The sequence below is a fragment of the Pipistrellus kuhlii genome, unplaced genomic scaffold, assembly GCF_014108245.1.
Source record: "Pipistrellus kuhlii isolate mPipKuh1 unplaced genomic scaffold, mPipKuh1.p scaffold_m20_p_26, whole genome shotgun sequence".
Taxonomy (NCBI): Eukaryota; Metazoa; Chordata; class Mammalia; order Chiroptera; family Vespertilionidae; genus Pipistrellus; species Pipistrellus kuhlii.
The window spans coordinates 267,834-285,000 of NW_023425525.1; the positions used below are offsets into that span (position 1 = coordinate 267,834).

Sequence of the window (17,167 nt, forward strand, 5' to 3'; positions counted from 1 at the left end):
AATAAAACAAGCCCCAGTTGGTTTGGCTAGGGAAGAGAATATTTGCCTGTAGACTGAAGGGTTCGATTCTGGTCTAGGGCACGTACTTTGGTTGCAGGCTCATCCCCAGCCCTGGTTGGGGCGTGTGTGAGGCAACCAATCAATGTGTCTCTCTCTCATGGATGTTTCTCGCTGTCTCTCCCCCTCCCTTCCACTCTCTAAAATTCTATGGGGGGAAAAATCAAATAAAATTCAATGGAAAAATATCCTCAGATGAGGATTAACAAAAAACAAAAACAAAACAAAAAAAAAACATTGAATAATACATCTTTTTCTAGACAAATTTATTTGTTAATGTTCCAACAACATGATTCATCCTCACAAACTAAACCATCACAAGGAGATTGAAACCACTTTGACAGTTTTTATTAGTAAAATTCATTCACTTTTTACTGGCAAGTTTGAACCCACTATTCGATTCCTACGAGTGCAGTAAGTCTAAGGAAGGAAGAACACGAGTATTCTGACTCGTGGTCATGGCCGTCGGCAGCAGACCTCTAGCTGTGGCCCTCGGGGCTGCCGTGGACCCTGAATCTGTATAAGCACGTGTACTTCGTATGTCCCCAGTTGCTGAGGATTGTAAGTTTCACACATAATAAGGGCTCAGACACTACATGCTGGGAAAAAGAAGAAAAGAAAATTAATGCCTTATCAAGAAATCCATCTCAAAGGGACGTAAGGAACCCAGTTGTAATGGATTGAACACCTTCCTGCCTTAAGTGCAATCACACAGGCTCTAACAGATGAGAAGTGAGCTGCTGTGAATGAAGAGCTCCTGAGAAGACAAACGCAAGCAAGGAGAGGACAAGGTGGCCTGGACAGCCACGAGCTCCCACAGCCCCAGCCACTGCCACACCCCACCGTGCTGCCTGCTGGCCACTCCACGTGGGAGACACACAGACGTTCAATCAAATATGAAACTCCACAGGTGCATTCATTTCTAACATTGCTTCCTCCCCATTGGCCAAGCAGGGCCCTGAAACCCTTGTTTTATATGGTGGGAGATGCCCTCTCATCTCATTATTCCCTGTGCCTAATGAGAAGCAATGGGATTTTTATTTCATGTTAGAGGCCCAATGCACAAAATTCATGTACTGGGGATGGGCGGGGGAAGGTGCCTCAGCCCAGCCTGCACACTCTCCCAGGCTGGGACCCCTCAGGAGATGTCTACTTGCCGGCTTGGGCCCAGTCCCCGGGGTGTGAGCTGGCAGTCAGATATCCCTCTTGCAGTCCAGGGCTCTCGCATCCTGGGACCCCTTGCTCCTTATTGCCCACCTGCAGCGGAGGCAGGAGAGGCTCTGGCCACCACCACTGCTGAGTGGTGCTCCCCCTGCCGGATCTCACTGACCACCAGGGGGCAGCTCCTGTGTTGAGCATCTGCCCCCTGGTGTCAGTGGGCGTCATAGCGATCAGTCATTCCTCAGGTCCTTCCATTGTTCAGTCAATTTGCATGTTAGGGTTTTATTATATAGGATGCCTTAAAGACCTTCAGGTTAACAGCTGGTATTTTCCTTTCTTTTTAAAAATATGTTTTTATTGACATCAGAGAGGAAGGGAGAAGGAAAGAGAGAGAGAAACATCCATGATTAGAGAGAATCATGGATTGGCTGCCTCCTGCCTGCCTCAAACTGGGGATCTACCCCACAACCTGGGCATGTGCCTGACCAGGAATCAGACTGTGACCTCCTGGTCCAGAGGTCATCGCTCAGTCATTGAGCCTTACTGGCCAGGCATAACAGCTGATATTTTTCCCCATTGGGTGAGGAAGGAAAGTTTACCTGTCTTATCTGGTATTAAGTATTTATTCTCTCTCCCTCTGACTTCCTTTTTTGCCTCTAACACATCACACAGAAGGTGAGACAGTGACTATCTAACCTAATAGTTTCAAGAGAACCAAACAAAGTAAGGTAAGGGTGAAGAAGGTGGATATACATTTATACACATAAACTCTAATATGCAAATAGACCAAACAGCAGAACAACCAAACAACTGACCAACTGGTCACTATGACGTGCACTGACCACCAGAGGGCGTGGGTGGAACATGCTGGGCATCAGCAGCAGGTGGCAGAGCATGGAACATGGTGGGTATCAGCTGCAATGGGATGGTGAAGCAGGTGAGCAGGGGCCCCTGACCAAGGCAGGGCACTGGTCACTATCATCGGGGCGAGCCTCTGGTGGTTACTGAAAATTCTTTGCTCCCGTGCCCTGCGGCCCTGCCCAGTGCTCGCACCTGCTACCAGGAGCACCCACACCAGTGCCCGGTGCTGGCCCCATCACTCCGCACCGTCAGCGGGTGCGAGTGGTGGTGGTGGGCACGGGGCTGCCAGCAGAGAAGGACCAGGGGGCATGGCCGGAGGGGCTGTGGGGGCGTGGAGGAGGGGCCGAGACCGCCCCTGTACCCATCACAGCCTCTCAGCCTACAGTTCCTTTCAACGTGCACGGATTTGTGCACTGGGCCCCGTGTGTGTGTGTGTGTGTGTGTGTGTGTGTGTGTGTGTGGTGTGTGTGTGTGTGTGTGTGTGTGTTTAAAGTGGTAGCCAATGAAGATAAGTAGGCTTAGAGCCCAGTTTGGCATTTGCCTGTCTTCTGCATTACAATGTGCTAAGCATCTAGAGCTGAGCGCCGCGGTCAGGTGCGCTTGCTTACCTTCCGCTTTGGTCACAGCTGGCACCACTTTGCATACTGCAATCGCCCCGCCCCTCCCAGGGACTGAGCCAGGTGCAGCCCAATCCCAGTGCTCCTTGCCTGCAGCTGAAATGTCTGTACGGTGGTTCCGGTTTTGTTATACACAAACTGACCCAGGGCGATCTCTTCTCCTTCACACTCTTCTGAGATGCCCTGCGGAGAGAGGGGTAGACACGGGGCTGCAAGGCATGGAGTCTCCACCCCCGTACACAGGGCAGCTGTGCGGCCAAGTAGCAACCCTTCTCCAGGGGCCAGCAGCACTGGGCAGCTAGCCAAACAGGTGGAAACCACACAGAGGCCCATCAAATGATGAACGGATAAGTAAGATGCAACTTCAAAAGCAAAATATTGGCATGTTATATATAGGTCAGTGGTCCGCAAACTCATTAGTCAACAGAGCCAAATATCAATAGGACAACGATTGAAATTTCTTTTGAAAGCCGAAAACTGACTTCTGCACCTGGGCCACGAAGTTTCAATTGCACTGTATGTGTGCGCCCGCTCATGGTATTTTGTGGAAGAGCCACACTCAAGGGGCCAAAGAGCCACATGTGGCTCACAAGCCACAATTCGCCGACCACTGACATAGGTGAACCTTATAACATGATACCAAGTGAAAGAAGCCGTTCACCAGAGACCACACAGGTGATCCCATTTATATGACGTGTCCAGAAGGCCAGTCTATGGAGACACAGTGGATTGGTGGCTGCCCAGGGCTGGGGGACAGAGGGAGGGGGTGGCGGGAGGTGGCAGCTACAAGGTACAGGGTTTCTTTGTGGAATGACGAAAGTATGTTCAAATTTATCGTGGCGATGGGTATCTACATCTGTGCTTATACCAAAGCCACTGACTTGTCTGTGTGTGAGAAGGGCATTTTAAATGGATGAATGATGTGGGTGTGAATTATGTCTCATCAATAAAGACACAAACATTGAGGCTGGGGAGCCAGGGAAGAGAGCTAACCATTTTCCACCAGAGAACCTCAGTAGGCAACAACCAAACCTGAAAAGTCAAGAAATTAGGAAAAGCAAAGATGAAGGCAAGAATCTAAATAATCATTTTCAGCGAAAATGGTTGCAAGTGGAAGCTTCCAGAGAGTACACGTTGGGGGCAGAAGTGGGACAAGGACACACGGTGCTGTGTTATAAGCATGTGGAAATGGCGATGTTTTCATGGCACACGCCTGACTGACGAGAGTAAAATTAGGTGACAGAGACCACCTGGCCCACCCCTCTCGCTGCGTAGGTGACAAAGCAGAGCGTGGGGAAGACGGGACTTGGTCACAGTGACACAGATGGTCAGCCGCACAGCTCAGACCCCGGCTCCTGCTTCCTGGCTCCCCACCTCTGCCCTCCCCCTGTCCGGACGGAGATGCGGGAAGATTCTCACGTGGACAGAAAACTCCTTGGGGGCGCTGGAGATGCTCCCCGAGGGAGACACCTTCTCGGAGATGTGCTCCATGGTCACGGCGGTGGGAATGATCTTCCCGGCGAGCTTGATCAGGGCGTGGCCCTGGGAACCTGGGAAGGCCCAGCACCTTCCGGGGTGAACATCCGGCTGGAAAAGAGACAGCTCACAAATCCACCCACAGGACTGGCCAGCCGACCACTACTGGCCACAGGTCTCTCTTGTGCCGATACCCTAACGCAGCAGTCGCCAACGGGCGGCCTGCAGACCACTGGGGAGGTCCCAAAGGTTGGCGACCGCTGTTCTGAAGGCCCTGCGTGGGGTGTGTGTCCAACAGGAGAACTTTAGACCCCTGCAGGGTTTGCTGTCTTTCCCGCTCACGTTATGCTTCTGTCTGTTAGAGCCCTTTGTTATGTGAGAATCTTTTCTTTCAGTGTTCGAACTGGACTAGAAGCTACTAGAAGGCAGTTAGTTGGTATGAGAGGTGATGAGAGGAGATAGTGATGACGGTGGTGGTGGTGGTGAGGGTGGAGGTGGTGATGATGGTGATGGTGATGGTGGTGGCAGTGGTGAGGGTGAGGATGGTGATGGTGGTGGTGGTGATGGTGATGGTGGTGGTGGTGGTGAGGGTGAGAATGGTGATGGTGGTGGTGGTGGTGGTGGTGAGGGTGATGGTGATGGTGGTGATGGTGAGGGTGAGGATGGTGATGGTGGTGGTGGTGGTGGTGGTGATGGTGATGGTGGTGGCGGTGGTGAGGGTGAGGGTGGTGGTGGTGGTGGTGGTGATGATGATGATGGTGATGGTGGTGGGGGTGGCGAGGATGGTGACGATGGTGGTGGTGGTGGTGGTGGTAGTGATGGAGATGTTTATGGTGGTGATGATTAGAATGGTCTGGTCCTGGTGTTGAGGGAAATAATTTCCAGCTCCAGGCTCTTCTGGGATGAGACTCACAGGCTTGCCCCGCAGGTGTTTGTGTGCTGGAGACTGCCTTCAGGTGTGCAGGCTCTCATAAGAGAGCTCTGCCACCTAGTGCTCCCAGCTCCTTCAGAAGTGAAATGTTGGTGGGAATTCCATCTGAAAGTCCTGTTACTATTGGACTCCCTGAGAACGGGCGGGCCTGGAAGCTCGTAGGCCAGCACAGCACCTAGGGGCACAGACCCGCAACAAACGTGCTGCCACTGAACGTGGTGATGGAAAGGGAGCCATGGAAGCCACGTAAAGAGGCAGTCTGTGTCTGTCCATGTGAGAGGTACATGATCTAATTTACTGATCATCAAATACATTAGTGATTAATCAATCATAGGAACAAATTCATGTAATCTGATGACTATGAACACACAAGGAGGTAGGTTCAGGTTCTGTGACAAGTTCAGAGTTGTTCCCATTTCAGGCATTAATGCTTTAATGAAAAAAATATGAACAAAATTCTAAAATACGAACAGGTTACTCGTAGTCTAGCTCTTACCTGAAGGATGCTGTCTGGAGGCATTTCATAATTTAAGAACCCGATCCCATGCCAGTACAGTTTTGCTTTATCACTTTTATAACTTTCCGAGGTCCGGGCTTCAATGATGGAGGCGCCTAAAATGATCAAATAGTTTTTAAAGTAAAACGTTAAAAAAGTCAAAGCACCTGTGTGGGTTTTAACACTGTCGCTGGGAAATGAGGCCTGGGCCGGGTATGGTGTAGTTTCACAGCATTTTGGAAACTGCTCCTGTGACCCAGCACGGACCTCCAAGGCACGGCTTTGCAGAGGGCACTGCTGTGTGGCTGGCTGTCACCCAGAGCCACACGGACCCTGTGTAACAGCTCCCGTGGCCGGTGAGCTCTCACGTGGCAGATGGGCTTTATGCCCAGGTATTTTATGTGCTGTTTTTTTTTTTTTAATAACTTGTGAAAAATATGGTTTTTGTCTTTTTAAACATGTTTTTTACTGTTGCTGGTACCACAGATATCTCCCACCCCTGCCTTTACCCTCTTCCTCCAAGAATGCTGTTGCTAATTTTTCTTTCTTTTCCCCATCTTTTATGGCCAATATCTGAAGTGTGTGCAGAGAATGTAACTGAACCGTATAGACTACTGCTAGTGGATCTTCTGGTGATTTCAGCGCACAAGTGTGAAGGGTTGTACCACCCGTGGTATGAGCCTGCGCGCTGCCCGGAGGCGCTGGGAACACAGCTGTCTCTGCGCCTTTTCCTCGCTAACCAAGCGACTCGGCTTTTGCTCTGAGATTCGCACCAGCTTGGAGCAATCAATACCCATTCCCATCCCCCTTTCTTGTCTGAATGTGTTCACTTGTCTTCCTCCCACAGGACCAGGTAGCACATAGGTTTTCCTAAGAAGGAAATAGAGTCCTGCTGGTGTGGCTCAGGGGTTGAGTGTCCACCTGGGCACCAGGAGGTCAGGGTTCGATTTCCCGTCAGGGCCCAGGCCCAGGTTGTGGGCTCCATCCCCAGTGGGGGGCGTGCAGAAGGCATCTGGTCAATGATTCTCTCTCCTCATTGATGTTTCTCTCTGTCTCCCCCTCCCTCTCCTTTCCTCTAGGAAACCAATAACAAAATATTTTTAAAAGGGAGGGAGGGAGGGAGAGAGAGAGAGAGAGAGAGAGAGAGAGAGAGAGAGAAAGAGAGAGAGAGAGAGAAACATACAGAACAGAGACACGATGGAAGGTTTTCCCTGCTCACTCACCGGCTGACTTCAGGGCATAATCCGCCATCTGCACTTGGTCTTCTCTCAGCTTCTTAAGTACATAATTCACCAAGTTCGACATTTCCTGTGCAAATTTAGAAAACGTTTTCTGCTAACAGTCCCTGCCGACTGCTGAGGTCATGATTGTCCGCACTGAGCTGTGGCCCCAGGTCCCGAGCCTGCGTGTGCGGGCGCTGCACAGCCTCACGGCACAGCCTCACGGCACAGCCGGCGGCTCAGGTCCCAGGCGGCGGCACTGTGCTCCTTCCCTCCCAAGGTCACAGAGCACCGCGGCCCTCAGGCCCCTCCAGGGCCTCAGGACCACCCAGCAAGATGGCACTGTCTGTGGGGCCTGCCGGGCCCCCCTTCACCGCTGCCTCTGTTCGCTAATGAAGACGGGAACGTTCTGTAGCCCTTTGGGGGGTGAGTTAGTGACATAGGTGCACACCTTGTCCATGACCTCCGCCTGGCCCGGGGCCTCCTCGGGGTCGCCCTCCGGGCTCCTGCTGTGATTGTGCAGCCCGGCCCGCGTGTCTCTGAGCAACGCCTTCAGAACGTCGATTTGCTCCATTAAGAGCAGGATTTCACGCAAGTTGCTTTCCAAAGTCTGGCTCTCTTTCCTGTGAATGGAGACACCCCCCTCCCCCAAGATCATGTGAGAAGAGGGAGCTGGACTTCCAGTGGGTGCTGGGCTGGGGGCGGGGCAAAGAGCGGAAAGATAAACCTGAGGGCGAGGGAGCCCAGGGGGACGCTGCATCCCAGCACCCGTGCAAGCCAGGACTCCGGGAGGCTTTCCGGGGACCGAGGGCCTGGGTGCTCGGAGCAGGGACGGGCTCAGCTAACAGTCCCTGTCTCTCAGCAGCTCCTGTCTCTCAGCAGCTCCTGTCTCTCAGCAGCTCCTGTCTCTCAGCAGCTCCTGTCTCTCAGCAGCTCTGTTGCCCTGGCCTGAGGCTGGCGACTTGCCCACACCCACGCCTCTGACGGAGCAGCCGGGGGCCTCAGCTCAGCCTCAGGGAGGGGGGAGGGGCGCCCAGGTTTTCCTTCAGCAAAGGGGTTCTGCTACCGTCAGTCTGGAAATCACTAGTCATGTCAAGCCAACAGGTACTTCTCTTGTTGAGAAAAGGTAAACACAAATCTATTGTTTTTCCAATTTGTAAAAAAACCATGTTTGCAATTTGGAAAGCACAAACCCTTCGGAGAGATGAACACGGTTGCATTCCAGCGTGTGTGCAAGCTCTATTCTGTGCAATAGAGGCACCGCTATAATGTTGTGTCCCACTGAGCCTCCCAGGCACTGTCTCCTCCAGATATTCCCACAGCTTCCTGGCCCCGGCGGGGTGCGCTGTCACAGGTCCCCCACCCGCTGGGCTTCTTACCTTCCCACGAGTTTGAATCATAAGTGACACTGAAAGCACCTCCCACTGTTACCTCCTTATCTATGGGAGTAGGAATGACGAGCGTCTTGTAACTTTACGAAAACATGGCCTGCGTGTCCGAGGGCCTCGCTCACCTGAAGAGCTCCCGCTGCGCCTTCGGCATCCGCCGCTGGGCCTGGGAGAGAAACCCACCGGATCCTGCCCGTTCCTCACCAACGCCCAGGCTCTCCTTGGCTGGCTGGCTGGCTAATCCCACCCAAGGGTATTTCCCCATTGATTCTGAGAGACAGTGGGAGGGAGGGAGTGATGGGGGCGGGGGAGAGACATCGACACGAGACACACATCTACTGGTTCTCCCTGCATGCACCCCAACAGGGCTGGGGACTGAACCTGCGACCCAGAAACTCAGCCTTGACAGGATTGAGCCACGACCCACCAGCGCGCAGGCCAAGACGCTAACGGTTAGAGCGGTCGGCAAACTCATTAGTCAGCAGAGCCAAATACCACCAATACAGAGATTGAAATTTCTTTTGAGAGCCAATTTTTTAAAATGTAAACTTCTTCTAACGCTACTTCTTCAAATACCAGGCCGTGGCATTTTATAGAAGAGCCACATCAAGGAGCCAAAGAGCCGCCTGTGGCTTTAGAGCCACAGTTTGCTGACCACAGCCCTAACCATTGAGCCACACTGGCCAGAGCTGAGTACGTCGTTTATTGAGCTATTAGTCACCATAAAACGCTGTTACAAAATAATACTAAAGGCGAGGGGGCGTGTTTACAACCCATCGTCCACTGAGTGAAGAAAGCCACAGCAGGCGCCTTTGCCTGCATGGATGCAGCGTCCTTAGAAACAGCCAGCATCAGCCTGGCGGGGGCACCACAGCACTCCGGAGGGACGGCGGAGGAGCCATCCTCGGAGAGCACCGGCCGGGAACACGGAACGGGGCGCTGGCCCAGGAGCTGGCGTGCACACAGCGGCCCAGCACCCACACTGGCCCGGGACAAGGCGGCCTCAGCCAGCGCACAGCAGGGGTCAGCACCCTCACCTGGTAGTTGGAGAGCCGGGAGCCGTACTCCGTGATCACGGTGTAGAGCCGCCGGGGCTTCTGGGAAGAGTGTTCTCTGGGCCACACGTGGCTGTGGAACCCTGTGCCGGAGGACCAGGCCGGTGGGGGGAGGGGGAACACGGGTACGGGGTGTGTGCGGGAGGACCAGGCCGGTGGGGGGGTGTGGGAGGACCAGGCCGGTGGGGGGGTGTGGGAGGACCAGGCCGGTGGGGGTGTGTGGGAACACGGGTATGTGGGGTGTGCGGGAGGACCAGGCCGGTGGGGGGGTGTGGGAACACGGGTATGTGGGGTGTGCGGGAGGACCAGGCCGGTGGGGGTGTGTGGGAGGACCAGGCCGGTGGGGGTGTGTGGGAGGACCAGGCCGGTGGGGGGGTGTGGGAGGACCAGGCCGGTGGGGGTGTGTGGGAGGACCAGGCCGGTGGGGGGGTGTGGGAGGACCAGGCCGGTGGGGGTGTGTGGGAACACGGGTATGTGGGGTGTGCGGGAGGACCAGGCCGGTGGGGGGGTGTGGGAACACGGGTATGTGGGGTGTGCGGGAGGACCAGGCCGGTGGGGGTGTGTGGGAGGACCAGGCCGGTGGGGGTGTGTGGGAGGACCAGGCCGGTGGGGGGGTGTGGGAGGACCAGGCCGGTGGGGGTGTGTGGGAACACGGGTATGTGGGGTGTGCGGGAGGACCAGGCCGGTGGGGGTGTGCGGGAGGACCAGGCCGGTGGGGGGAGGGGGAACACGGGTATGTGGGGTGTGTGGGAGGACCAGGCCGGTGGGGGGTGTGGGAACACGGGTATGTGGGGTGTGCGGGAGGACCAGGCCGGTGGGGGGAGGGGGAACACGGGTATGTGGGGTGTGCGGGAGGACCAGGCCGGTGGGGGGGTGTGGGAACACCGGTACATGGGGGGGGGGAACACGGGTACATGGGGTATGTGGGAGGACCAGGCCGGTGGGGGTGTGTGGGAGGACCAGGCCGGTGGGGGGGTGTGGGAACAAGGGTATGTGGGGGTGTGTGGGAGGACCAGGCCGGTGGGGTGTGCAGGAGGACCAGGCCGGTGGGGGGGTGTGGGAACACGGGTATGTGGGGGTGTGTGGGAGGACCAGGCCGGTGGGGGTGTGCAGGAGGACCAGGCCGGTGGGGGGTGTCATCCTGCTGTGGTGCCTCACACGGATATCCCTGAAGTGGCCTAGAGGGTCATGCTGGGGGACTCACCAACGAGGAGGACAGTGAAGGCGAACGCCACACTGAGGACGATCTTCCATGAGCGAGGCAGTCTGGAGGAACAAACACAGAGGCCCGGAGCGGGTCCGAGCCCACACCCTCTGTCAGCAGAGGCTGCTGGGCTGCCTGTGGGTTATCCTGGCCAGTCATCCTCGGAACGAGAGAAAGCGTCCCCAGGACGGTGTCTACGGCCACGCAGCTGAGAGCCCTCCACTTGGGCTGAGTTTGATGAAAATTCCCACGGGACCATACCCACCAAAGGTTCACTAAGCTTCTTTAAAAAAAAAAAGTGTGTGTATATATATATTATCAATTTCAGAGAGAGAGGGAGAGGGAGGGAGAGAATGAAACATCCATGATGAGAGAGAATCACCGATCAGCTGCCTCCTGCACACCCCAAACTGGGGATCAAGCCCACAACTTGGGCCCGGGCCCTGCCCGGGAATCGAACCCTGACCTCCTGGTTCCTAGGTCGATGCTCAGTCACTGAGCCATGAGGCTGGGCCCGGCTCACTGAGTTTCTGAGTAAACCCTGGCAGGCTGGCTTTGCAAAGCCGCTGTGCCCACCCCCCGCGGGGACTCGGCCTCCCTCCATGGTGGTGACCACCTGCTCCTCCCACAGCTGGCAGCACTCGCCCTCTGCTTCAGGGCCCTTCTGCAGGGCTTGGTGCTGGGGTGGGGATGGGGGTAGGAGGAGGGGGGTGGGTCCTCTGTTCTTCCCAGCAGCAGCACAGAGGGAGCGGGAGCGGGGCTGGGGGGGGCAGGCCTGAGGGAGGAGGCTCAGCCCGCCCAGCGCACAGGCCTCCCTGCTGCCTCCTGGCAGGTGACGTACACCGTTCTCACGAGAGGAGCCACAGCCGTTGGCTCCGGCTGTGGCTTTACCGGGGTGCGGGCACGTCCCATGCGGGGGCGTGGGAAAGAAGCCCACCGCCTCGGGGGCCCGCGCCCCTGAGCGTCAGGCCTGGGGCACGCAGGGAGGAGGCGGCTGTGGCGTCCGAGCCTCTCCTCACGGCTGGGGGCTGCGTGCTGTGTGCATCGTCCTGTGACGTTCACAGGCTCTATTGTCCGTCGGTTTCAGGTGGGCAAAGCACGGCTCCAGAGCGGCCCCCCCCCCCTCACACACACACACACACACACACACACACACAGCCCTCTGGAAGCACAGTGTCCCTCCTTTGGAAAAACTGCTGTTTGAACTACCCTGTTCTTCGTCTCCTCTTCTGTAGGTGAGCTCTGCTGTTTTCAGGCTGTGCTTTTGGCTTGAATAATAGAAAAGGTAAACCCAACTGTCTGTCCTGGCAAGCGAGCCATCCACAGGGGCTGCTACACGGAGACTGACAATAATTCCCACATTCTGCCAAGCGTTAGTTCATCCCAGGTTAGAGGCGTCTGTACAGACACGATATGCGCTCGACGTTACAAGCTGTCTGTGTAGACATGACAGGTGTCTGTTAGATAGGATAGTCAAGGCCACAAGCTGTCTCACACAAAGACCTGGAAGGACAGAAAAAGGAAGTGCCCTCCTGAGCTTGTTCAGAGTGGGACAGAGGTCACCTGCTCTGAGCCTGTGCTCGACAAAGATGGCTCCTGACGAACTGGCTCACTGAGGCGTCTAGTCCAGCTCGCTGGTTTGTGATACAACCACCTCACGTCAGGGGCCGCGTTCCCCGGGCTGCCCCCTGCTTCTGTGGCTCTCCTGCCATCACCCATGGGCCTGCTAATCCCTCACCTTTTTCCTGCACCCCCACTGCTCCCCTCGACAGCTGTCCGTCTGTTCTCTGGGGGTCTGTTTCTAGTCTGCTGTCCTGCTATTACGCTGAGTGAAGAAACGGGGCTTCTCCTCCAGCCCCCGTCCCAGCCGCCGTGATTCCTCCAGACGCCTGGCCTACACCCGCGGTTGTCAAACCCATCAATCCACAGAGCCAACTATCAACAGCACAGCGGCTGACATTTCTTTGGAGAGCCGAAAACTGGCTTCTGTGCATGGGCCAGGAAGTTTCAGTCGCACCGTACGTGCGTGCCCGCACTGCACGTGGTATTTTGTGGAAGAGCCACACTCACGGGGTCAAACAGCCGCATGTGGCTCTCGAGCCGCAGTTTGCCCACCACTGGCCTAGATAGACAGCCTGCCACAGCCAAGAGAAGCTGTGAGAGCCAATGTTTGGAAATGATCTTCTCGGAAAAGGAGAAAAGCTCCTTCTGGGTTACTTTCCGGGAATTCAGATCCGCTGGGACTCCTGCTCGGTCACGCACCTGCTGCAGGCGGCGGGGCCCTCGCGCCCCTGGACCAGAGCCTGGATGCTGCTGCCGCCGCTGCCGGCCTCCCCGGCCTGGCCCAGCGCAGGCTCCGGCCTCCCGCTCATCCCGGCAGGCGGCCGAGGGGGCGTCCGCCCTGTCTGTCCGATCGCATGGAAGCCGGGCGGCTGCACGGGGTGGGCAGGGCCGGCTCTCCTGGCTTCGCAGTGTTTCTCCGCCGAGGGGGAGACTGGAGTGAGGGCCCCGAGGGCTTGGGCCTCTGTTGTGTCACTTCTGTGAGGCGTCACAATGGCTGGCGGCGTGCAGGGCCTCTCCATTCTCTGCCACGCCCTGATGACCTTGATGGGGGCGTGGGGGGGGGGTGTTACTTCAGCCCCTGCCCGACCTGCCACGTCCTGTGAAGGCCCAGAACCTGACGGGGTACAGGGGGAAATAAAAACGGGATTTTTATAATTTCTCTTCCTGCCCAGCCAGGGCGGCTCAGTGGTTAAGTGTTGACTATGAACCAGGAGGTCCCAGTTCAAATCTCGGTCAGGGCACAGGCTGATCACATGATTCTCTCTCATCATTGATATTTCTCTCTCTCCCTCCCCTTCCTCTCTGAAATCTATAAAATATATTTGAAATAAAAAATAAACACCTCCGCCCGGAAGCCATTCTCTTCCTGGCGAGGCACCGTCTTTATGGCGGGGTCCTCGGCAGCCAGGGGTGTCGGGTGGCAGGGTGGCTGCGATGGGGTCTCCCAGTTTCACGCCACTCCTGCCCCTCATGGTTGTCGCCGCCCTTAGCTTCTTAGATTTCCTGTAGACGGTGTTGACAGGGATGTCAAGAAACCCATCCCTCGGTGCCTGGTTTTCCCAACGAGGCTGAAAACCCGAAAGGCTGTGTGACACCACCCACAGCCATTTCTCCCCCGGACGCTCATCCTCAGTCATTTCAGGTTATCTCAAAGAGAAGACGCCACCTTTTGAAGTCCCTTGGGTGCCGGAATCTGACCATTGTCAACAACCCCCATTGCTCTGGAACAGGCGTCTTCAAACTACGGCCCGCGGGCCACATGCGCCCGCAGAGGAGTCTGATCCGGCCCGCCAGGTTTTTTGGGCAGTGAGCGCAGCCGAGGTGTTACAGTAGGAATTAGTAGTTCATATAGTCTGGCCCTCCAGCTCTCTGAGGGACTGTGATCTGGCCCCCACTTTAAAAAGTTTGAGGACCCCTGCGAGTCTGGAAGGTCAGAGCTAGGTCGCTCACTGCTTAGTGGAAACACTGTTAGCTGAAGCAGCCTCCACCTCTGCTATCTTATGTGAATTTGTTATTGGAGATTCCTGCCCAAGGGCTATGGGTGTACCTGTCTCAATAAAGGGATGGTAAGGCCAGAGCAGGGGGTAGTCCTCCCCCTAGAGGTGGGCTCCCGCCTGGCGCCCAATATTCCCAAATTAATACTTATCTAGTCTCTTTTCATTTGTGTGCGGCCTTCTCCAGAACCGGAGCCCTGAACCGGAACCCTGAACCACGCGGGCATGAATGCGGTTCCCACACTGGGGTTTGTGAGAGCCGGGTCTAAGGAACGTGGCTCAGTGGGTGAGTGTTGACCTATGAACCAGGAGGTCAGGGTTTGGTTCCCAGTCGGGGCATACGCCTGGGTTGCAGGCTCCGTGCCCAGTGGGGGAAGGAGTGGGCCCAGGGTGATGGCCTCTTGGCTGCTTGGGGTTGGCATGTGTCACAGGGTGAGTAGAGCAGAAAGTGACGGTGTCAGTCAACAACAGAGCCAAGGAGAGATTAGGTCGCAGAAAGGGTCGAGGGCTCTGAAAATTTGAATTTTATTCAGAAACATTTTTTCTCTTCTCAAAATAGTCACAAACAGGAGACATCCACATAAGGTACACTGAGTGGCCAGATTGTTATGACCACCTCATCAGTTCTTCATTGGGCCACCTTCAACACTGCCGTGATTCTTCTTGGCATTGACTCCACGCGATGCTGAAAGGTGATGCGAGGAATCTGACACCGTGCCCGAGGGATAGCACCATCCAGTTCTGTGGGATCTGATGGTTGTGGAACCAGCTGCCCGATGGCTCTTTTAACTTCGTTCCTAAGGCTAATTTGCCTACAAACATCAGGTGGTCATAATAATTGGATGGAGATCTGGTGATTGTGGGGCCACCTAGGCAAGGTAAAGTCTCCCTCATGTTCTTGGAACCACTCCTGCACAGTACGAGCACTGCAGCATGGCACATCATCTTGTTGGAAGAAGCCATCTCCATTGGGATACGCCATCAACATGACGGGATGAACTTGATCGCAATGATACTTAGGTATGCAGTGCTATCCAGACGTTGTTCCACACGAATTAAAGGGCCCAAATCATGCCAGAAAAACATGCCCCAAACCACAACTCTGCCCCCACCAGCTTGAAGGGTTGTACTCATGCATGTGGGGTGCATGCTTTCACGCTGTTTCTGTGAAATTCTCTCTCTGCCATCTGCATGATGCAACTGGAAAGGTGATTCATCCGACCACATGGCTTTTTTCCAATACTCGACTGTCCAATCCTTGTGTTCCTGTACAAATTGGAGACATTTTATCTCAGTGACTGCAGACAGAAAAGGTGTTCGAACAGGCCTTCGGCTTCTGTATCCCATGCGATGCAGAGTACAGCTAATGTGCCTACAAACGTCAGGTGGTCATAATAATCTGGCCATATCTCTATACAGCAACGTCTTATAGATATAGCATATGTTGTAAAACATACACAGTATATATAGACACCTATACATAGATAGGCGTATAAGACATTTACATTTATAATGTTTTATCGAAACATCTGCAAACAAAACTGAATAAAATTGTGCACAAAGTGAGGTCAGACGCGAGGAGACGTTGGATCCTTCTAAACACGGAGAACTGTCTCGTGACAGAAAGACCACGCGTGGCAACGTGTAGGCAATAAAGACACGGAGCTGTTCTCGTTCTAAATAGCGTGTTCTTGTTCACCTTCCCTGGAGTCTGATGTGATCTGCCATCTGCAAATGTTTGGCGTGTCAGTCGTACCCAAAGGAGAGCTGTGTGGACCACGTCGTTACGGCGAGTTCCCGCCACGTGTTCTTGCTCCTCACCCGCTCCTAGGTCCCTGCCTTCTGCTTCACTTCCAGGCATTCCTGGGTTAATGAAAGCAGCACCTGTATCCAATTGAGGGCCCTTAAATGATGTTGATTTAAAATCCATTTTCAGCCGAGACCGTGGATAGAGCATTAGCCTGCAGACTGAAAGGTCCCAGGTTTGATCCCAGTCAAGGGCATGTACCTTGGTTGTGGGCACATCCCCAGTAGGAAGTGTGCAGGAGGCAGCTAATCCATGTTTCTCTCTCATCGATGTTTCTAACTCTTTATCCCTCTCTTCCTCTCTGTATAAAATCAATAAAATATATATATTTTAAAAAATCCATTTTCAGCAAGACCGAAGCTCTTCCTGTGCTTCTCCGAGGGTTCCCAGCGCTCACCTGCTCTGCTCCCACCAGGCCCATCCTGGTCTCTCCAGGCCAGCGAGGCAGGCAGCTTTCCCGTAACAAAACGGCAGTGGCTGCGGCGGCCGCTGGGGGCGCTGAGCCATGTGCAAAGAGGAGGTCCAGGCTGGGGAGCAGGATGCACGCCCAGCCCTCTCAATCCCTGCGCGGACCCAGTCCAGCCCTGCCAGGCCTTCGCGCCCGCTCCGTAGAAACGCGACCACTGACCAAGGTTTTTTGTTTGTTTTAAATAGATTTTATTGATTTATTACAGAGAGGAAAGGAGAGGGATAGAAAATTAGAATCAATGATGAGAGAGAAACATCGACCAGCTGCCTCCTGCACACCTCCCGCTGGAGATGTGCCCGCAACCAAGGCACATACATGCCCCTGACTGGAATCGAACCCGGGACCCCCCAGCCTGCAGGCCGCTCTATCCACGCTCTATCCACGCTCTATCCACGGAGCCAAACCGGTTTCGGCCAAAGGTTTTTTTAGTGTCTCAGCTCACGGACCAGAAATAGTGAGAAATGAAGGTTGGAGAAAAGACATTCACAGGGTAATTTTACAGCTGGTACGCCGCCTGTCTGCCTGTGTTCGTCCCCTTTTCCAAATGCACTAAGGAAAGAGGAGAGTTTTCCGGGCGCTTTGGGGAAACTCGGGGTGGGGCAGGTAGGGGTGGGAGGAGGACTCAGAGACGGGCCCCGCCCCGCCCCTTCTGCGGCCCCGCCCCCTTCCGCGGCCCCGCCCACTCGGGTTCGGGGCGGTTGACTGGCAGGGCCCGCGCTCCGCCCCTGCCCCTGATTGGCCTATGAGGTCCCACAGGCTGCTCCGATTGGCTGTCGGAACTCCAGCCGCGCCCGCCGGTTGGCCGCCCGGCCGTTGCCCGGGCGACGCGCGTTGTTGTGGTTGCGCGCGGCGCGGGGAGCTGGTGATT

General features: G+C 55.3%; 1 protein-coding gene across 1 annotated transcript; it reads right to left on the reverse strand.

Moving 5' to 3' along the window:
* Nucleotides 1-389: 389 nt before the first annotated feature.
* SUN3 (Sad1 and UNC84 domain containing 3) lies at nucleotides 390-12,838 on the reverse strand. Its single transcript, XM_036453781.2, has 10 exons — nucleotides 12,729-12,838; nucleotides 10,467-10,528; nucleotides 9,245-9,345; nucleotides 8,333-8,373; nucleotides 7,271-7,442; nucleotides 6,823-6,907; nucleotides 5,600-5,715; nucleotides 4,116-4,283; nucleotides 2,787-2,879; nucleotides 390-656 (listed from the first exon to the last, which is right to left on the reverse strand). The coding sequence occupies exons 1-10, from the start codon at nucleotides 12,836-12,838 to the stop codon at nucleotides 537-539; spliced, it is 1,068 nt and encodes a 355-aa protein (XP_036309674.2). The 3' UTR covers nucleotides 390-536.
* Between the last annotated feature and the right edge of the window lie 4,329 nt (nucleotides 12,839-17,167).